This window comes from Macrobrachium nipponense, chromosome 46, assembly GCF_015104395.2.
Source record: "Macrobrachium nipponense isolate FS-2020 chromosome 46, ASM1510439v2, whole genome shotgun sequence".
Lineage (NCBI taxonomy): Eukaryota > Metazoa > Arthropoda > Malacostraca > Decapoda > Palaemonidae > Macrobrachium > Macrobrachium nipponense.
Genome location: NC_061106.1, coordinates 39,139,171 through 39,161,337, shown reverse-complemented (window position 1 = coordinate 39,161,337; position 22,167 = coordinate 39,139,171). Strand labels below are relative to the sequence as shown.

The window sequence follows — 22,167 nt, the reverse complement described above, 5'->3', positions numbered from 1 at the left end:
GAAATAAATTTTGCCGTTTCTACGTCCATGGCCAACTGGAAGAACGAAAATTATTATTAATGCAGCATTGATTTGAATTACCTTTATATTTCTATTGATAACGGAGCCTTTGAAATTGTACAATAGTCGCTAGAATAAAGACAATATTTTCTCCTTTCAATTTTATTTTACGGTTTTAAAAATAACAGTTTTCGTTTTACAACGAATCTGCTATACGTCACTAATAGTTCCAAGGTTCTGTTTATGATAACTGATGCGATATATGGTATGATTGGTTACTGAATGTCAAAAAAATAAACAAACAAACAAATGCAACGCTGGAGCGTAATCCAATGGCAACGTACCAGTTTTCCACAAAGCTGGCTGGTATTAATAAATTGTGAAGCGAACGTCAGAACCAATAATTAAAACTAGGTCAAGAGGGAAAGAATATTAGAAATATAATTAAGGGAAGGAATCTGGGAATTAGGTAAGGCGGGCCAGTTTCGAGTTGACGAATTAAAATAGAAAAAAAATGGGCACCTCGCAGTTACAAGTTACACGAAGACTGCAGGGGGGTGAGAAAAATGAGCTACAGAAACATGTAGTATGTAAGAACACGCATAAAGAAAGTCCAGGATAAAGGAAAATTCGACATAATCTTGAAAGCGAGCGTAGTGAACATAAAACAGATTTAATGATGCTGAATTCAGAAAACGAGGAATGAAGGCCGTTTCGTGCCACCTCGGTGGCCGCGAGTTCGATTCTCGGCATTCCATTGAGGTGTCAGAGATGTGTATTTCTGGTGATAGAAGTTCACTCTCGACGTGGTTCAGAAGTCACCTAAAGTCGTTGGTCCCGTTGCTGAATAACCACTGGTTCCATGCAACGAAAAACACCGTAAAACAAACAAACAAGCAAACAAAGACCGTTTCATAGAAATCGGACTGAATTAACATCGTAGAATGGCTGCCGTTGACTGATAAAAGGCAGACTGAAATTAGCTATTGATGAGGATCGAGTAAAGCACATAACAGTGGACAAACTTATAACAAACTTTCCTGGAACGAAGTCGATTTCCCGTTCCCTTCCATCCAGAGTTCCAGTCGGCTTCCAGAATTAAAACTAAGCATAATTGGGATTCACTTGCATAATAATCGCCGCCAGTCGTTAGAGGGATTTATTTATTTATTTATTTATTTTTACACAGCCAAGACAATATTTCTAACTCTGTCAGATGATCACCTCAAAAGTAATTTTTTTTTTTTCATACGCCTTATCTCCTTCGCGGCGTTGTCCAGGAATCTTGGCTGTTTCCCTTCCAGTTTTTAAACAAGTCTTTTGGGATGAGGTCGCTAGCCCTCCCTCGCCCTTCTCCATCATCATTGCGACCAACAAGAGTGGTCTAACTACCAGCAAGCGGTCATGACGCTTCGCCGTAAACGCTCTCAATCGTTGAAGCACAAAGCACCGATATCATCGTTAACATCAAAGGAAGGAAGAGTCATCACAACCTTGTTTAAGTCCAAAGCTATTGACTCTGTATCAAAAGGGTTATATATAGAACAATGTCCAGATATGAAACAGAGGTAATTATAGCCTCCAGATGAAAGGGCGTGTCGGCGACTTAATTACAATGCTAGTAAACCGATCCTTTACAGCAACAAGGCTCGTGGTTTATATATATAATATATTTTTTAAATCATTCGTAGAGGGATTTTTATCAAGATACGCTGGAGATGGCTTCTGAGAACTGTATTAACTAATTATAGTCTTTGTAATGAATCTTAAAGACTAAGATAGTTTGGTCCAGTTGTTTATTTATAATGAAGATAGACAAAAAGAACTTATTTTATTGTAAGCATATCTTCATATTTAGACAAATGAATTTATCTGCTGTTTATGACGTGCACTATGAAATAATTTAATAACTGTGACATATTCACAGACGTCCCTCTTTATCCTTCCCTTGCAATCATCCTCCTACACGACCCAAGGTAATAATTAACACTTGCCAATTAGAATGTACTTTCAGTCTTAGTCTAAGAGATCGCAATGTTGCGCTCTTTACCGTCTTGCTGTCCAGCCTTTTGTAGCTCAGTCCTTCTACTCACGTCCCTTGGCGCCTATGCAGTATTAAGGACTGTTCCATGGAGTTCTTTCGTGATTACTTAGTGCTGAGTCGCACTAGATGCGTATTTGTTCCCTTCTCGTACTTGCTAACGCTGGAGTATCGACCAGTAAGTTCTTACAAGCCCAGTGTAGTAGCTTCCTTGTGACGCTTTGCGTTCATCATCTGTTCGTAAAGAAAAACCGCAGAACCCTCGAAACTTCATCTCGGCTCTGACTTTAGTCTAAATGCAATTAATTATAATTCCTTCCTTATCTATGTCTGGCTAATTAATGTTGGAGCCTATAATTAGTTCTTCTGGCTAAGACTTAGGACCATAAATTCAACGGTGTAATTTACGGCAGCAGTTATGTAGTTGCTAATTAACCAGAAGTTTAACAGAGACCTTACACAGCCAAAGGGAATTCATTCCTCTTGGCGCTCTGAATCCGTTTTCTATGCATATTACAATAAACTAGAAAGATGAAAATTAAAAGCCCATGAGTCAGATATGATTTTATTTATGAAAATATCAAATCAACAGTCGTTTCTCATTAAAGTTACTTAGAGGACATAGTTATTACGGTAAATTAAATATACCATTATAACTTTCTAAATGAAGCAATAAAAAATCCAATTGTATCTCTGTCATAGTCAGTAGGATACGAGTGTGGAACGTCCCCTTCATTATCTACAAAACCAAACCTCTGCACTTTTCTGCATTGGTAACTGTCCAACCCACAGTTTCGTAACCCTGGCTGCCCAATCTTTGGTTGACTGTCTATTAACTCTACGTCCTTAAAATGATCTAATACCCATCTCACCATCTTTTCATTTTCTTCAGGGACAATAGTGCATGTACTGTACACAAGAGCTCCTCCCGATTTCAGCAGCTTGACTGCATTTGCCAAGAGCTGTTGTTGAACAACCGGAAAGGATTTCAGTTCCTTGAGGGAACACTTTGTCTGCATTTGTGGTCTCTGACCAAGTGCACTGCACGGAGCATCTAACAATATCCATTTGAAAGACGAAGGAGCATATGGTGGAGACAAGACGAGTTTATTTCTACTGCTGACAGGTTCATGTCTTTCGTCATTTGCCTTTAGCTTTTCACTCTCGGACTCAACATTTTCTTTTACTAAACTACAGCTATCATACACAAAAGCATGAATATTTCCTAGGCCTAGTTTCTTTGCACTTTCTTCTATCTGTTCAACTTTCCTTTTTGACCTATCAATAGCTATTACTTTTCCATGATTACCAACCATTGCAGCTAAGTGAGTAGTTTTTCCACCTGGTGCTGCACACATATCTAGTACAACTCCATTTAGCTCTGGTCCCAGCACATAACTACACAAAACAGAAGGCAAATTTTGTAAATAAAAAACATCACTTCGAAAATCGCCAAAACTAGGACAATCAAAAACCTTTTCGTCCATCACTACAGCCAGGCCATTAGGCTTTGGATCACGAAATAGTTCCAATCTCCCTTTTTCAGCTATACCATTTCCCAGAAACATTTTGTGCCCTTTGTAAGCTTTACTGCCTCTCAAGCATTTATCATCTAAATCTGAATAAACTGCGACCTTTTCTCCTGTCTTAAGACCAGGTGTGGCTCCCATAACACCCGGGGCAAACACATTCGCCCCACGAAGCACTGCTGAGCCACATTTTCGTCCGACAATAACCTCTTTAGTCTCAGGAGTAACATTTCTTATGCCGTTCGATTCAATTATAATAACATCTGGAATCACTGGATGTGGATACACTGAAGACTTATGATTTGTCTTGCATTTTCCATTTACATAGCATTCAATATCTGCTAGTGCATCTCCCAAAGGCAATTTGCGCAAATTTACTCGCACTGTAGTATATTTTGGGGGCATGGATAAAACAGCAAAATACTTCAGGAAATCACTAAATGATTCTTCAGTTTTCTTGGTTGCAGCATCGTGGCTCTCCTTTAATGGTAGTACACCGGATGAAGTTAATATATATTGCACAATCTCATCTGAAAGAGGATTAAACTTGCCTGGAGTAAACTGTGCCTGGCAAGTACTCTCTTGATGCAAATTCTGGGCCGATTTTTCCATTTGTCTTGCTGAAAATGTAAATGGGCGATTAATAAAATGTACACTTATGTATGCTATGTGCTTACATCGAAAATAAGATACGAAATATTAGGAAAATTACCAGAAAAAAATCAAGTGAAACATCATTGTGATATCAAGCAAATATTGATTAGCTAAAAATCATAGAAGTGTCGGTTTTTGTGCTAAAGCTCCTTGATAATAAACAAACAAAAATATGAATCCCTTAAAACAGTGGATTTTAAGCATTTTCCATTCTTTGTTTTGCATTCTTGAGGATATTAATTACCAGGGTTAATGAAAATTTATAATTCAATGCCATTCGGAGACTACCAGACCGCACTCGTGAATTGAGATTGCTTGTGAACACCGGGATGAGTGTTTGGCTTTTAGATATCATGCCCAGAAACCAGGTATTTCTGTCTGTTGCTTACTCTGTGCATGAGCATCGTGTGTTTCCGGTTTTTGTTCTAAAAACAAAGGTTAAATACAGAAAAATATCATAACTGTTGAACACTATGGAGGAGTTATGGAGTTTCATTTGACAACGTCTGTGAGAGAGAGAGAGAGAGAGAGAGACGAGAACGCGAGGAAGAGAAGAGAGAGAGAGGGAAGGGGAGAAGATCCGGACTGCATTAGAAGAGAGAGAGAGAGAGAGAGAGAGTAATTGGTGGTTGGATGGTTAACGACTAGATTGGCTGTTGGTGAGTTCTGGGTTGTCTGCTGGTGCTGTTAGAGATCAGAGTTCTGTGTTTTTGGTTAGTTTTCAGGCAGTCTTGGGTTAGAGCCTGTGACAGTCAGTAGTGTCGGGAGCAGTTGGTGAAGATGTTGATATTCAGCTGAGTTGTGTGTTTTTGTTTGTTATTTAGTTGTTGTCAAGTTAGTGTTGTTTGCTTAGAGTTGTTGTGCCTGTGCTGTTGTGATTTTTTGTGCTGTTTGTGCAGTGGTCTTTTGTTGTGTTGTTGAGTGTGAGGTTGTGTTCCTTGGTTGTTTGCTGTGTTGTTAGGTTGTGGTTGTGTTCCTTGGTTGTTTGCTGTGTTGTTAGGTTGTGGTTGTGTTCCTCGGTTGTTGTTTTGCTGTTGTGGTCCTTGATTGTTGAGTTGTTGGTTGTAGTCCTTGGGTGTTGTGTTGTTGCCGGGTTGTGGGTTGTGGTTGTTGGTGGTGGTTGTTGGTGTCTCAGCTACCTTGACCAGCAGACAGCACAGGATAGCCCGGAGTATCTGGAGTGGTTAGTAAGTACATGTGTGTTTTTTTTTTTTTTTTTTTTTTTTTTTTTTGTAGGTATAGGTCAATCGTCCGCATGTATGCGTAGTGAAAAGAGGAAAGTGTGGGACTGGGGTGAGTGCTTGGCAGTGGAGTAATTAGGTTTATGTGGGGGCGGGGGGGATTTAGCTAGCTTGTTTTTTTAGCTTGTGATCCCACCACAACACATCAGGGTCAATAAAACTTGCAAACGTAAACAAGAAGAAGAAAAAACTGAATCATTGCTATCAAACCCAATTTGTTTTTAGACGCGTTACCAAGGACTGTAGAAAACAGCTCGGTAGTAAATTAAGAAGAAGAAGAAATGTAAGTCTTGCTTGAGGATTGGCACTGCCATCATAACATGCCTTTTGTGAATTGTCAACGTAGTGTGGAAATTCTCCCTGAATTATGAAAAGTTAGAAGTGAAAATGGAATTTGAAATTTGTTCCGGTATGTATACAAACCCTCGGTCCTTTAACAATAGGAATGGTACTTAGCGGCAGCTGAACCGGTCGTAAGCTTCGAACAAGGGAGTTCGGTAGTTAACTGCTTGTCCCGCAGTTGGTTGGGGGTCAGCTTGACTGCGAGGAGAGGAGTCACTTGCTTTTCGGCCGCCGACGGAGACAGACGTGTTGTTCCCGGCACCTCTCTGGCCCGCCATCGTCGTATGCTTTGTGTGCCTCACTGCATGAAGATTTTCTTTTGGCTTTCTCTATTATTGTGTGATTGTGCAAAAGGATACGTAAGTACGTGTGTTTTTTTTGTATTATTCATTCAGTGATTGAACTTCGAAATGGAATCCCGAGAACCGGAGAGACCCCCGCGCCCCAACATCAGCCGCAGATTGTGCCCTGGTGTGGAGGGCCGAAAGTGTGGGGCCTTTCGGTCCTCTGTTGAGGTCGATCCTCACGAGTTTTGTACTCGGTGTAGAGGATGAGATTGCTCTCGCACCGAGTCATGTGATGTATGTGTTTCTTGGTCGGAGGAGCAGTGGGAGCGCTATGGGGGGAGGAAGAAGCCGCGTAAGCCAGCCAGGGAGTTGTCGGAGGATTCTCCGGTTGCTTCCCTGGTCACGGACACGTCTTCCTCTTTTCTCCCTCCATCTCAGCTCCCTCGTATGGCTCCTTCCCCTTCGGGGGAGGTATTTCGTTCCTTCTCTTTGCTCGATCAGTCGACCGTAGAGCGGGGGCTGAGGTACCCCGACATTCAACTGTATTCGGGGTCTTCCGTTCGCTCATTGTGGGATCTGTCCCCCCCCCAGGCAAGGGGTAATCCCCCCCCTTACTAACCCAACTCTGTTCCCTTCTTCAGGTTTGCTTGCCACGGGTGACGATCTCGGCCGGACCTGGTATTCGCTGGGGCTCGAGGGGACACCGACGATTCATGGGCTGCTGAGTCGCCTGGCGAGGGGGTCTATCCGGTCACCCACAGCTCGACCACCACCACTACAACTACGGTATCCACGCCTGGCTACGCTGTGCTACTGCACTTGGTGTACACACAGCACATAGCCACGGTGACTCCGACAGCCGCTGTGCAGATGCCGCTGACAGAGGTGAGGATGCCTGTTGTGACGCCGCCACCTGGTTTTGCCGCTCTCGCCTCATCCCCTGACTTCCGGTGTCCTAAGAGCTCTCCGCTGGACCTGCCACCTGTGCATAGGATGCCGCTGGTTTCTGCCCCGCCTCCTGTTCCTGTCCACGCTCCCACTCCAGTACCAGTACCAGTTCCTGCCGCCGTCGTTCCTGCTTGTGGTGTTGCTGCTCCCACCCCAGGTCCTTCCGGACAGGTGCAGTCGGGCCCTGTTGCATTGGCAACTGCCCCAGCTCCGTCCTGGATGGAAGACGGTGGTCCTGAAGAAGCTGACGAAGAAGAAGAAGAAGAAGAGGAGGAAGGTGTCATCGTCGTCTTCATCGTCTTCTTCCGTTGTCGTCTGCCGCCGCTTCCCCTTCGACTTCTAAGGCCCCACAGCCTAAGAAGAAGAAGGTTGCCTCCTCCCTTCCCTAAGAAGGCTCGCTCTGAGACTTCTAAGGGACCTTCCCACTCCGGTGGGAAGGTTGGGGCTTCTGCTGGTCCTACTGTTCCTTCGGGAATGGGGCCTGTCTCTCCTTCCACAAGGAAGAAGAAGACGGGGACCGCAGGAGCACCGGCTAACACCGGTACCTCCTCGCCTGGCGCCAAAGGCTCTGCCTCGGTGCCAGGTACCGTCTCGGCCTCTCGCTCGCCGAGAGGTACCGAGTGTACGGTCGCCCACCAGTAGCCATACAGCCAAGACCCAGGCAACCGAGTCGACTCGGCGCCAGCATCCAGGCACGGAGCGGAAGACTGGTGGGAGTCATCCAGGTGACTCCGGCCAGGCCAGCAATCGCTCTCGCAGCGAGCCACAGGTACCCAGGGTTGACGTAACGGTCCCAGACCGTCCGCGGGCTGAGGCAAGGAAGCGGTCCCCTCGGTCACTTGAACCAGCCTCGGCTGGTCCAAGCGACATGGCACGCCGTGAGGACAGGCCTCGCTCCCACCGCGACAGCGGACTCTGCCGGTCCCCTGACCGGCGCTCCCACCGGGACTGGGCGGAGAGGGGGACTAGCAGCAGCTCTTCTGACGCTTGGGACTGTCGCCGCTGTTCTCAGTCCAGCCGCTCGACTAGGCCTGCAGCTCAATCGCCACCACGGGTTGGCGATCGCCTGCAGCCCCCTCAGCACACTGGTTCTGCTGGTGGGTGCGGGGGGAGCGTCAGGTCTGCCTCTCTTATCCCTTCAACTTCCTCGGGTTACACCGGGAAGAGCGAGGCGATTAGGAGTGATCGCGAGCGGCGCACCCCTCGAGATCACCCCACGACGCCCTACGAACCTGGCACGGTCCTCGGATCGACCAGATCGTGTGCGCAAGTGGCAGGAGGAGACCATGAGGTGGTTCCTCATGTGGAAGGAGGAGGTTCTCGGGAGGCGTTCTCACTGGACGGGCTTGACGGCCCGTCTCCTCAGGATGCAGTCACTCCCGAGATCCAGAGGTCGTTTTCAGAGGTTATTGCACTGATTCGTCGGCACAACGACCTCAGGGAAGGATCGCCGCTCCCACAGTCCGAGCCCACATCGGGTTTGGAGTCGTTCTGGGGTCCCAAAAAGGAACCCAGGACACCGGTGGGTCTGCTGCGATCAGCCTTGGCTGACAGTGTACTGAGCCAGGTGGATGCTCTTGTCTCCGGACAGGAGGGTTCGCTTCGGTCCGGTAGGTCATCCAAGCTCCTTCCCCCGCCTCTACCACGACAGAGGAGATTCTACGTGCCTTCAGAAAATCCTTTGCCGCCCAAACAGGTTAACCCAGAGCTGGCTAGGCTAACTCCGGGGGTGTCCCTGCAGCAGCTCCTGTCGGAGAACCTCTGGTTCACGCAGCAGGAGGCACTTGCCTTGGAATCTACCGCTATGGCGCACTGATGACAGTGACCGTCTGGTCCACCAGGCAGTCTCGAAGGTGGCTGGGCAACCTCGAGCGAATGCGGCTAAGCCTAAGAGTTTAGCTAGCGCTTCCTCTGCGGCTAAGACGATTGCTTCGTCGAAGCCCAGAGGAAAGACTCTGCCTTCGACTTCTTCAGTAAGGAGCGACCGTAACCAGCCCTCCTCCCAGTCCTTCTCTCGAGGAGGTCTGGGAAGAAGAAGCCGAAGAGAGGCGGGAAACGCTAGGGACGGCGTTCCCCCTCACCTGCTGCCGGAAGTGGGGGGGGTGCCTGGCGAGCCATTGGACAACATGGCAGCGCTACGGAGCAGAGACCTGGATAGTGAACGTTCTTCGGGAGAGATATTTACTTCCCTTCGAGTCTCGGCCACCCCTCACCTCCAACCCGGTCCATCTTCAGACATACGTCCCTGGTTCGACCAAGGACGTAGCGCTTCGGCAGGAAGTAGATGCCATGCTGAGCAAACATGCTGTGGAGATTGTATGGGACCAGTCGCTGGGCTTCTACAGTCGATTTTTCCTGGTGGAAAAGTCCTTAGGGGGCTGGCGCCTGGTGATCTCTCTCCCTTGAACCGATTCGTTCGCCAGACTTGGTTCACGATGGAAACGGCACGATCAGTGCTCAATTCCATCAGGGAGGATGACTTCATGCTTTCTGTGGATCTGAAGGACGCGTATTTCCAGATACCCATCCATCAATCCTCCAGGAAGTACCTCCGCTTCATCCTCGATGGGACGGTTGTACCAATTCAGGGCACTTTGTTTCAGTCTCTCAAACCGCCCCACCCCCCAGATGCTGAAGCCTTGCCGAGGATGGGGGCTTAGGGTTCAGCAGCTGGGCCCTGATGCCTTGGTGGAACTACTTTCTCGCTGGGCCTTGGTGCCCAGCTGTTGATCCAACTAAATAAGTCAGCTCTTTTCCTTTCACTAAAAACTTTTCATCCTTCTGCTTCCTCCCCCTATAAGGTACAGATTTTATGTTGATGGACTTTTGGATTGATTTGGACATGATTTGGACTTATTCATTGGATTTGGTGGAGGGTGAGGATGGTTGGCATGCCACCTCACCCGTAGAACTCTAGTACCTAACGTGGTCGAGCGAAGGGGAAAGTTTATATGTCAAACCCTGCTCTTAGCTGGGTCTGATCTCGACGGACATCATGACGCCTTAAGCACTGAGGTGGGGTGTATATCTGGGTGGTACCCCTAGGGCAGCCCTGTATGGGATAACACTGTCCTCTAAATGTGGCTCCATGGTGGGTGGGGGGGGGCTACCTGGAGAATCATAAATCCTTCGTCTTATGGCGACATCAATTAGACCTTCGGTTGACGACTTAGGCAAGGATAAGGACAAGGAAAAACCTGGTAATTCCCATCGTAACTTTGGAGCCCTTTTTCAAATGAGATCCTTGTTACAAACATTCTGCATGTGAAACCAGTGGGGGGCCCTTTGGACTGGAATTATGACACAATATTTAAGGAATTTTGTAAATTGGGAACATCAAAGAATTAAGGAATAAACTTGGCAAAAATTTTGGTTATTTGAAATCTGGATAATTTTATTCAACAATGAATCAGAAGCTCACAGAGCGTTTAGAGAATTTAGGTCGGATTCTATGAGTGTTGGACTTGTGGAGACAGAAGAGGTCCCTAGGTATCTTGACATTTATAAACCACCAAATGAAATAAAAGATGCTAGTAGAATAAGTAAAATATCCAGATCACCAGACCCAGCTAAGTGGTTAATTATCACCACACATGGTGAGAGAGGCAACCTCTTCAAGGTGAAAAGGTTGGTAAGCCAGAAGATCGGCAACGTTGGGAGCCCAGAAGTAACTCGCTTTGGGCGTAATAGTTTTTTTAGTCCATACCAAGACAGATGTTCAATCGATAATGGCTCCTGAATTTGAAGCTTGATCCTGAGGGTATGGTAAAAGAGGTAAAAACCAAAACATCATTATAATTTTAGTTACGCGAAGGGTGTTATCTTCAATGAAGATCTACATGAAATGGATGGAGGAGGAAATTTTGGAAATGTGTCCAGACTTGGTTTGGAAGGTTTTTAAAGTGCCCGCTCATCAATGCTTATTTTTTTTAACTTTTATCAATTCTTTCCTGCCATCTGAAATTATTCTTGACTGTGAAATCATGAAAGTTCGTCCTTATAGACCGAGAGTGCTCCCAGTGCTTTAAATGTTTTGGTTTTGGTTTTGGACTCCTCTAATGTTTGTACCAGAAATAAACTCTTGTGAATCGTGTGGCCAGCCTGAGCACGACGAATGTTCTGGACCGGTAATTTGCATAAAACTGCAAGGGATGAACATCGAGCCCGTGATAAGAAATGTAGTGAATTCAAAAAAAGAACAAGAGGCATTACTAAAATCTATTGCTGAACATATCAGTGTTGGACAGGCCAAAAAGCTGTTGGGCAGGAAATCCTATTCGGATGCCTTGAAGGCACAACAGTTGAATACTGCTGCTTCTAGTGCCCCTTCTGGTGGGCGGTCCCCGTGCCCCGCTGGTGGGTTTTCCACACCCCCTCTAGTGGGGGGGCGCCCCGTGCCCCCCCTGTTTGGGGCTTGGGGCCTTCCCGTGCCCCCCTGGTGGGGCCTCCCATGCCTCCCCTGGTGGGGCTCCCGGGCCCCCCCTGGTGGGGCATTCCATGCCCCCCCTGGTGGGGCTTCTCATGGGCCCCCCTGTTGGGGTTTCCCATGTTGCAGAGACTCTGGTCAAGCCAGGGGACCCTGTTGGTTCAAGGGTTCAAGCCAGGTCTCAATATGTTGACGACTTCTCTCTGTCAGGGACATTGCCTGACATTGAGCCCTCACCTGATCTTGACATTACAGTGCACCGTGGAGATGACGGTGAGGAGATAGAGGCCCTCTTTATTCGTCAGAAGAGGGCCCTTTCTCCCTCTTCGCCTCATTCACGGTCAACTCAGCAATCATAGAAAAAACAAAAGTAAAACTGAAAGGGCAAGTGAAAGCCATCTTCTAAAAGATCTGTAAACACCTAGATCTAGGTCAAATAGTACAGGTAAAACTGAAAAGATCTCTCTCACCAGGACACAGATTCCTAAATTAGTAGGAATTTAAGATGCCTTCCTCTAAATAATGGCTCTCATGCAGTGGAACATCCGTGGCTTTATACAAATAGAGAGCAAGTTCGGGTTCTGTTTAGGGATCATGATCTATCTGCAATGTGTCTTCAGGAGACAAAGTTGGGAGAGCACACTCCCAACTTGGGTTTTAATTATTCATTCCATAGGTCTCCACCCCTGATAGGTGTACGTGCTCAGGGAGGCACAGGCATCATAGTCTGCCAAGTCTGTTAATCATAGGGTTGTTCAATTGAACACTGTGTTGCAGGCTTGTGCAGTTCAAGTTTTCAATCATAAATGGATCACTATTTGTTCTTTATACCTAGATCCATCATTAGAAAGTAGATTACAGGATGCACAGGGTAATCCTCGTCAGCTAGAATTAAACGATCTTCAGACATTGATAGACCAGCTTCCTAAACCCTTCATTTTGTGATGGGGGATTTTAATGCCAAGCACACCCTCTGGGGAGAGCCAAACTGCGACCGGTGGGGTTTAATAATAGAACAGCTGCTCGACTTAAATGACATCACTTTGATGAATGATGGTTCCCCTACAAGACATGATGTTTTCATAATACTGACTCAGCCATTGACCTCACTATCTGCTCTTCGTCCTTGAGGTTAGATTACCAGTGGGTAGTAGACCAGAATGATCATGGCAGTGATCATTGGCCCATTCACTTAAAGTTTATGAAAAATATTCCATCTCCATGTTTACCAAAAATGGAAGGTAGGGGAGGCTGACTGGGGATTATTCAAAAAATCTACTGAAGTTGATCAAGATATAAAAGTTTTCAGAGACCCAACATCCGCTTACGATGTATTTAATCAGTATATTGCTGTGCGGTGCCATGCTGTCTATTCCTCGAACTTCTGGTAAGCCTCGTCGTCCTCTAGTACCTTGGTGGTGTGATGCATGCGCCAATTGAGCCGAAAGATAACTAGAACTTGCTACAAGAGATATCGTAGATATCCTTGCTTGGTAAATCAAATTATCTATAAAAGAGCTCTTGCTAAGCAAAAGAAAATATTTAAGCAGGCAAAGAGGGAATCGTTTATCAGATATATAAGTGAATTAAAATATGATTCCCCTATGTCGTTTGTCTGGAACAGAATCCGAAAGCTGCAAGGGAAAATTTCTCCCATCTCCCTTGCCTATTTTGAAAAAGTGATGGCTTCTTCATATCTGATCTGGAGAAGTTGCAGAAACCTTGGTAGGCATTTCTCCAATATAATCTAGTGCCCTACATTACTCTCCTGCATTCAGGAATATTAGGGATGGCGGATACCACGGTTGTTCCTGCTGTAAGTTTAAATCAGAGTCGTATAATCTCCCTTTCACCATGAAAGAATTAGATCATGCAATCTCGTTATCTTCCCCCCAACATCTCCTGGGGAAGATGATATACTGTACTCAATGATTTTTAATTTGCCTAGAAGTACAAAACAATTTGTCTTTTAGACATTTTAAACAGTTTTTAGGCTTTCAGGAACTCACCAGAGTCTTGGAAGATATCGATTATTGTACCTGTTTTAAAACTTTTAAAGATTCCTTCCTTCCTAAGAACTATAGGCCAATTGCTCTAACCAGTTGTGTTAGCAAGATTTATGAGAGGATGGTCAATGCTCGACTTGTTGGTATTTGGATTGGACAAAGAATCTTTATCTAATCGGCAGTTTGGCTTTAGGAAAAATAGAAGTGACTTTCTGACCTTTGATGTTCCTACTCGGGAGATACAGAATGCTTTTGCTGTGCAAAACCAGACTGTTGCAGTGTTTCTTTGACTAGAAAAAGCCTACGACACGACCTGGCGAGGGGGTATCCTTTTGCAACTTGTAGAGTGGGGTGTTGTGGGTAATTTATTCTATTGTCTGAAAGATTTTTTGTCAGAAACGTTACCTGAAAGTAAGAGTGGGCTCTTACAATTTCTTCTGCTTTCCCTCAGGAAGAAGGGTTACCTCAGGGAAGCGTTCTTAGTCCAACACTCTTTAATGTAGCTGTCAACGGTCTACTAGAACAAGTTCCTGTCGGGGTGCATGGTCTGGCCTTTGCTGATGATTAGCAATAATCTGTAGTAAGTCCACAGCTGTTGAAGCTTGTCAAATGATCCAGACTGCTATTAATGCTTCAACTCATGGGCCAGTGCTAAAGGGTTCAAATTTTTCACCAGAAAAAAAACCAAAGCTATACGATTTTGTCGATTACGAAGAGTGGAAGAGATCCCTACGTTGTTTTTAAACGATTCGATTTTACCTTATGAAGATAGCATTAAGTATCTTAGGTGTTACATTTGATAAGAAATTAACTTTTACTCAACATGTTAATGAAGTTGTATGTAACGTGAAACTTCGACTTAATATTCTTAAAGTTGTATCTAATTTAACGTGGGGCAGATCGAATTACCCTTTTGAGGATGTACCAGGTGTTATGCCTAAGCAAAATTGATATGGTTGCCAAGTTTAGTGGTTGTGCGTGCAAGACAACACTGCAGAAATTAGATGTTGTCCATAATATGGCTTTACGTATTTGTACGGGAGCCTATAGAACTTCACCAGTAGAAAGCCTATATGTTGAGTCCGGTTTTCCCCCACTATTTATCCGTAGGGAGGAATTAGGCTTGAGAGCCATATCAAGAATACTTACGTCAAAGCTAAACAAACCCTAACTATAAGTACGTTAGAGAACCAACTGACAGAGCCCCAAATAGACCGAGACTTCCAAAGCCGCTTGAGGTCCGACTAGCAAGCTCTGCCAGGGAGGTGGGATTACTTCCCCCTGCAGTAGCTGAAATTCGCCTTCAAAGTTTCATCCTTCGAATAGACCATGCCTAGAAATCTGCCCAATTAGGGACAGCAGGAGCAACAGTTCTGGTGAACAGTTGAGGGCAAGTTTCTTGGACCATGCTTCCGAACATGGTGATTCTCATATAATAGTATACTGATGGGCTCGAAGGGTTTCTGATGGGTGGGTTGGTTGGCTCTGTAAGCTGACTGGTTGGTAATAATTCATTAAAAAAAGAAAACTTCCTTCTAATTCTTCATGTTTTTAACAGCTGAACTGCTGGCAGTTTGACTGCTCTTAAATATATCTTTTTATAGTTCTTGTACCAACAAGGTTTTTACCATTTTTACCGACTCTTTGAGTGTTTTATCTTCTCTAAAAAAGCCCTAGTCTCTTGCCATCCTTTAGTGCAAGAAGTACAAGATTGGTTATCTTTTAATTAATAGAAGAGGGATTTCTGTTGGATTTTGTTGGGCTCCGTCCCATGTTGGAATTGTTGAGAATGAGCGAGACCGACGCTGCTGCTAAGGCTGCAACTAGGCTTAGCACATTTCCAACATGGGCGTCCCTGTATCTGATTTTAAAAAGTACCATTCGATTTTATTGTAGAGACCAGTGGCAGGCCCACTGGTCTACTTTAGATAATAATCTTAAATTGAAATCGATTAGGCCTTCTGTTCATCCTTGGCCTCATAGCCGGATGGATAGAAGGTCTGAGATAGTTTTAGCTAGATTGGTATTGGCCACACTAAATATACTCACGGGTAATTTCAATGACGAGTGGAGCAGATAGCAGGTTCCTCGCTGTTCCACCTGTCATGTGGATTTGACTGTGGTGCATATTTTGTGGAGTCCCTCATTTTGAAACCAAACGTAGAGCTTGTTTGCTGGCAAATAAGTCTCTTGCCGTATTTTATGTGAAGGTGCTCGGGCAGAGCAAATTATGACATTTTTTAAAAATATTGGTCTTTTTTACGAATTGTAGTTTTCTTTTAATTGTTTTAGGTTTCTTGTTTGGTTTATGAATGAATGATTTGTATGTTAGATCGGTTGTGTGTATGTTTGTTTGTGACAGTGACTTTTTGTATTAAGATATATATGCGCTGAATGGCCCTCGGCTCCGGCGCTTGGCTATGTGCCAAAAAGTGTAATCTAATCTAATCTCAACCGCCCCACAGGTGTTCACGCTGGTGTCGTCTTGGGCCCACTCGGTAGGGATATATCTTCTGAGGTATCTCGACGATTGGCTAGTCCTGGCGAGCTCCCGCTTGCAGTTGCTACAGGACAGGGACCAACTCCTCGAATTCTGTCGCGATCTGGGGATCGTAATGAATTACGAGAAGTCGGATCTCTAGCCCAAGCAGAGGATGAAGTACCTGGGCATGCTGATTGATACGGTAGCAGGGCAAGTCTTCCCCGCAGATTCGCGGATCAGCAGGTTCAGGGAGGCAGCAAGACAGTTCCTGTCTCGACAGGAGCAGCCAGCTCAGCAGTGGCAGGTCGTGATCGGTCACCTGTCGTCTCTTGAGAAGCTAGTCCCTCACGGGCGTCTTCACCTGCGGTCTCTTCAGTAGAGACTAAAGGAGTGTTGGTCACAGGCAAGGGACCCTCCCTTCTTCCCCGTGTCCCTCATGGAGGAGATGAGGCAGGACCTAGCCTGGTGGCTGGACGGGAACCTCGTAAGAGGAGTGCTTCTTCGCACGCCCCCCCAAAGATGTTGCTGTTCTCAGACCACATCGACCGAGGGATGGGGTGCACACCTGGAGGAGTTGCTGGCTGCGGGTGTGTGGGATCATCACGACAAGCACCTTCACATCAACGTCCTGGAGTTCAAGGCAGCGTTCTTCGCTCTCCAAGAGTTCCGGGATCGTCTGGTGGGACACTCAGTGGTGTTGATGAGTGACAACACCACGGTAGTGGCGTACATCAACAAGCAGGGGGGCCTAGTGTCCCTTCCGCTGCACCAGTTGACGTTGCAGGTGCACGAGTGGGCCGTGGAACACTCAAGTAGAGCTGTCAGCCCGATACATTCCAGGCAAGAGGAATGTAGTAGCAGACAAGCTCAGCCGTCGGGATCAGGTGATAGGAACCGAGTGGTCCATTCACCCAGACGTGGCGGAAACGCTCTTCAACCTGTGGGGGCGTCCAGTCGTAGACCTGTTTGCCACCCGGCACAACAGAAAACTCCAGGTTTTCTACTCAGTCGTGCCGGACCCATGGGCAGCTGCAGAGAACGCTCTTCACCACCTGATCAGCAGGGCACTGATCACCTTGAATCTCCGGATGATCCTGGTGGCCCCCAAATGGCCTCAAGTTGTTTGGTACCCGGACCTACTGGCTCTGCTCGCTGAAGCACCGAAGGAGATTCCCCCCTGGCACAACCTCCTGTGCCAGCCATACGTAGAGCGGTACCACCGGTCGGTTGAGTCCCTGTGTCTTCATGGCTGGCTGTTGTCCACCATCTCTTGCGAGCGAGAGGCTTTTCTCGCAGTGCAGCAACAGAGATGGCTGGGTACCTCAGACAGTCCTCTGCAGCTGTTATAACGCATGGGGAAGTGGGCCGTCTTTGATGGTGGTGTCGTGGACGGGGTCTCTCTCCTCTCAGAGCCACTGTTCAGCAGGTAGCGAATTTCCTAGTTTTTCTTCGCCGAGAGAAGCTCCTCTCCGTCTCTGCAGTTAAAGGATACAGAGCCGCCCTGGCACTAATCCTTAAACTGCGAGGTGTGGACATCTCTTCTTCCTTTGAGATCTCCCTCCTGATGAAGAGCTTCGAGAGGTCTTGCCCACTTAATGAACTCAGGCCCCCGGGGTGGGATGTGACTCTCGTCCTTAGGAGTTTGACTCGCAGACCCTTCAAGCCACTCTGAGAGTCATCAGACAGGGATTTGACCCTCAAGACCCTCTTCTTGCTGGCCCTGGCATCGGCGAAGAGAGTAGGGGATCTTCATGGTTTTTCCTACAACGTCAAGCATTCCAGAGGATGGGGATCTGTGACGCTCGATTTTGTCCCGAACTTCGTAGCGAAGACTCAGAATCCTTCGGTCCCTGACGACTGGTTAGGGCGCTACAGCGCTATCTGAAGAGAACTCGACACCTCAGGCCTGAGTGTCGACGCCTCTTCGTTAGCGTCAGAGTTACCAAGAAAGAAGTTTCCAAGAACACTCTTTCTTTCTGGCTACGTGAGGTGATCAGGAGGGCGTACGACGCGGATGGTAGTGACGACACTCGTACCCTTCGTCCGAGAGCCCACGAAGTCAGAGGTATTGGTCCAACCCTTGCATTCCGCAAGAACTTCTCCCTGGCGCAGGTTCTGAAGGCAGGGGTTTGGGCCAACCAGACCACCTTTACTTCCTTCTACCTTCGGGATATTACCCACAGGTCCTTGGACACTTTTCCCTTGGGACCCGTGGTGGCTGCTTAACAAGTTGTGTAGTCTACCCAGCACCCGAGCGGACAGAACAGCATCGCATCCTTGTGTGACTGCATGAATGGGCGAGTGAAAGAGAGTGTGACTGGCTTCTCTTCCTCCTTCGTTCTTCCTCCTCTACCTGTGGGCAGAGGGCCACGGTCATCACTACGCTGAACAGGAGGCTGATGCAGGTAAGCTCCATCCTATCCCTTTCATTAGGGATAGGAGTTTTTATCCACCACTCCCCAACAAGGGAGGTAGTGGAAGCCAACAAGAGACAAACCCATGACTTCATCTTGGCTCTTGAAGTAGGAACTAGTTCTTGCATTTGTTGCTATTTATAAGAGGTACGCTTGCCTCCCTCTTACAAATTTGGTCCAGAAGTCTGACCACTGATCCTGCGGTGTACACCCCAATCAGCTGGACAGAGGCTAGGATCCCTCCCTTTGCTCTTACAACCAGGGAGGGAACCAAGGTAGGACGAACACCAGTCTGTTCATAAGACTCAGATTCCACCCACCAATAAGTGTCTTCCTATTGTTAAAAGACCCGAGGGTTTGTATACGTACCGGAACAAATAACAATTTGTCGAAAATTGTATTTTTCCTAACTACTATACAAACCTGAGGTCCTTTACATATAGTCCCACCTCATGCCACCCCTCACTCTGCATTTTCCTGGGCCTAAAGCAAAGTGACTCCTCTCCTCGCAGTCGAGCTGACCGCCAACTACGAGACAAGCAGTTAACTGCCGAACTCTCTTGTTCGAAGCTAATGACAGGTTCAGCTGCCGTAAGTACCATTCCTATTGTTAAAGGACCTCAGGTTTGTATAGTTAGGAAAAATACAATTTTCAACAAAGTGTTATATTATACGTACCTAGTTATAGCAGATTTGGTCATTGGCTTTTATTACTTAGAAGTAATACAGGATAAGTTTATTTTAGGGAGTCGTTTGGCGAATAGTTAAGCGTATGTACCTACTACCTAACTTAGGCCTACCCTAGTATTTTTCAAAGTAATTTTTCGGCCAAACAATGTAGAAAGTAGTACAGGTAGCCTAAAGCATTACAGCCGAGATGATTTCAGGTAGTATTTTCGTTTATATTTTACTATAATCCAGGGGGACTGGTACTAGGGGGAAACGCCACAGTGGATCCATCGTCATCTGGTGGATCAGCCTTATTCACTTGATATTTAATTGGTGAAACAAGAATACCATTACATCTTTAAGCATACAATTCAAAAGATTGAAGTTTCATCAACAAAATGAGATATATGAAAGTGCCATATGAACTAAAATAGGCATGTGAGGTCTTCGTAAAATATGTTTTCAAGGCAGTTTATAAATCCAATATGGCGTCCACCGAATGAGGTGCCGTTCGTAACCGCAATTGTCCAACATCTTTCCCAGCCTTCTCAGCACTCATTTGAACAATGTTAGCGTATATATGTAACGTTTATTGATCTTACTCAAGATTGCAGTTGTAATCACAACAATAAAACATTTTGTTGCCTATATTAGTGAAAGTATGAAACTTATTCCCAGGGACATGGTTTGAACTGAATTTCAATTTTCCCTTGTAATCGGTGGTTTTATCCTTAACTGCCATCACAACTGAAACTCCACAGTGCTTATTTGATTGTAATTATACACATTTTGGTCTTAATTCACTCCAAATTGCACTTGAACTACATGCAGTTCCTGGTTCCTAAGCGCTCACTCCACAAACAGTTGTGGGCAGCACACGACTAGACGGTTTATGGGGTGCAAAGCTTTATTCCCTTAATTGTTTACTTTACTCATTATTTAGTTTAACTTTACTGTTACTTCAAAATGTTTATTTAATTCATGTCTATTATCCCTTTTTTGCAACCAAATTAACCCCGAAAAACTACAGATATTTCTAAAGTAGATACGAGCAGACTGCAAAATGGCTCATCGTTTCCAATCTAGTGGAGCTTCACACATACGCCGATCGATTTACAAACTGTTTCCATGAATTCTAGTTGTCATAGTAATGCAATAATGATAAAATTGTTCTAATATGTATTATATACTACAAATAGATACGCTAATTTTACTTATTTCCCCGGTTTTGTGTAAGTCTTATTCCTAGTTTGGAGGGTAAACACATACCAATTGGCAACATTGATAAACAATAGAAGAGCGCGAACAACACCATAGGTACTGTTCACAGCAAAACTGTTGATATTTGAGTCAGGAATCTATTTACTTTTTTAACAACGAATATTTTCAAATTAATAATCATGAATATGTAAAAAATTTATGCAATTCATGACCTTATACTGCCGTTTAACTATTTAATTAAATAATTATCTACTGCACGCTTCTTCTTCTTCTACCAAAAAATCGTAGTTTCCTTGGATCTGCCATCGAGATGGCGTCAATCTTCTTTCTAAATTGTTGGTGTTATAAGTAAAATTTCGAAATCATCATGGAGATATGTTTGCACTGCGCATGGCTAGACTTTCATTAACCTGTATTTAATCTTAAAATATGTATGACCTTAATTTCTAACTTTGGAGAAAATACTTACTTTGAAAGGATAGTAGAGGTCTCGAGCTGTTGCTCTCACCACCGATGACTCGTGACTAGTGCCCATCTCCAGTGTCAGGACATCTTAAAGTACATTTACAAAGGGTGGATCCACATGCGGTGAAAACTGGATTAGCTAGTCCAGTCGGTTTTTTCCCCCTTGGAACAACCAATTGGACTAGTGGATCCACCCTCCGAAAAAGTACTTTAACACATCCTGACTCCGGAGATGGGCACCAGTCACAAGTCATCGGCGGTGACAGCAACAGCTCGAGACAACTACTATCCTTTTGAAGTAAATATTTTCTCTAAAGTTAGAAATTAAGGTCATATTTTAAGGTTAAACAGAGGTTAATGAAAGTCTGGCTCTACGCAGTGCACACATACCTCCATGACGCTTTCAAAATTTTTACTTACAACTCCAAATATTTAGAAGATTGACACCATCTGGATGTTTGCAGAGTCGCTTATGTCAATAAACTTCTCATTTCATGTGCTAAATCCGCACACCACTTGTACCCATAGACACTGGGGCACCTTCTTCACAAAAATCGTAAACTTTGACTTCCAAACACGACCTATCCAAGGAAATTACGATTATTTGGTAGACGAAAAAGAAGCGTGCACTAGATAATTATTTAAGTAAATAGTTAAACGGCAATATAAGGTCATGAATTGCATAAATTTTTTACATATTCATTATTAATTTGAAAATATTCGTTGTTAAAAAAGTAAATAGATTCCTGACTCAATTAATCAACAGTTCTGCTGTGAACAGTACCTACGGCGTCATTCACACTCTTCTAGTGTTTATCAGTGTTGCCAATAGGTATGTGTTTACCCTCCAAGCTGGGTATAAGATTTACACAAAACCGGGGAAATAAGTGAAATTAGCGTATCTAATTGTAGTATATGCTATACGTATTAGAGCAATTTTATCATTACATACTGCATTACTATGACAACTAGAATTCATGGAAACAGTTTGTAAATGCATCGGCGTATGTGTAAAGCTCCACTAAATTGGCAACGATGACATTTTGCTGCTGTCTGCTTGTATCGGTAATTTTTCGGGGTTAATTTGGTTGCAAAAAAGGGATAATAGACATGAATTAAATAAACATTTTGAAGTAATAAAGTAAAGTTAAACTAACTAATGAGTAAAGTAAACAATTAAGGGAATCAAGCTTTGCACCTCATAAACTGTGTAGTCGTGTGCGGCCCGCAACTGTGTTTGTGGAGTGAGCACTTAGGAACCAGGAACCGCAATTTAGTTCAAGTGCAATCTGGAGTGAATTAAGACCAAAACATGTATAATTACAATGAAATAAGCACTGTGAAGTTTCAGTTGTGATGGCAGTAAGGATAAAACCACCAATTACAAGGTAAAAATGAATTTCAGTTCAAACCATGTCCCCGGGAATAAGAAGTTTCATACT

General features: G+C 45.0%; 1 protein-coding gene across 9 annotated transcripts in view; it reads right to left on the bottom strand.

The window, feature by feature from the left end:
- Nucleotides 1-2,592: 2,592 nt before the first annotated feature.
- LOC135214924 (tRNA (cytosine(72)-C(5))-methyltransferase NSUN6-like) overlaps nucleotides 2,593-22,167 on the bottom strand; it is a 45,168-nt gene continuing 25,593 nt past the window's right edge. For all 9 annotated transcript variants that reach the window (XM_064249406.1, XM_064249409.1, XM_064249408.1 and 6 more), the window contains one exon: nucleotides 2,593-4,190. In XM_064249406.1, the coding sequence (XP_064105476.1) occupies nucleotides 2,692-4,182 (1,491 nt within the window). In that variant the 5' untranslated portion in view covers nucleotides 4,183-4,190 and the 3' untranslated portion in view covers nucleotides 2,593-2,691. The remainder of the gene's footprint in view (nucleotides 4,191-22,167) is intronic.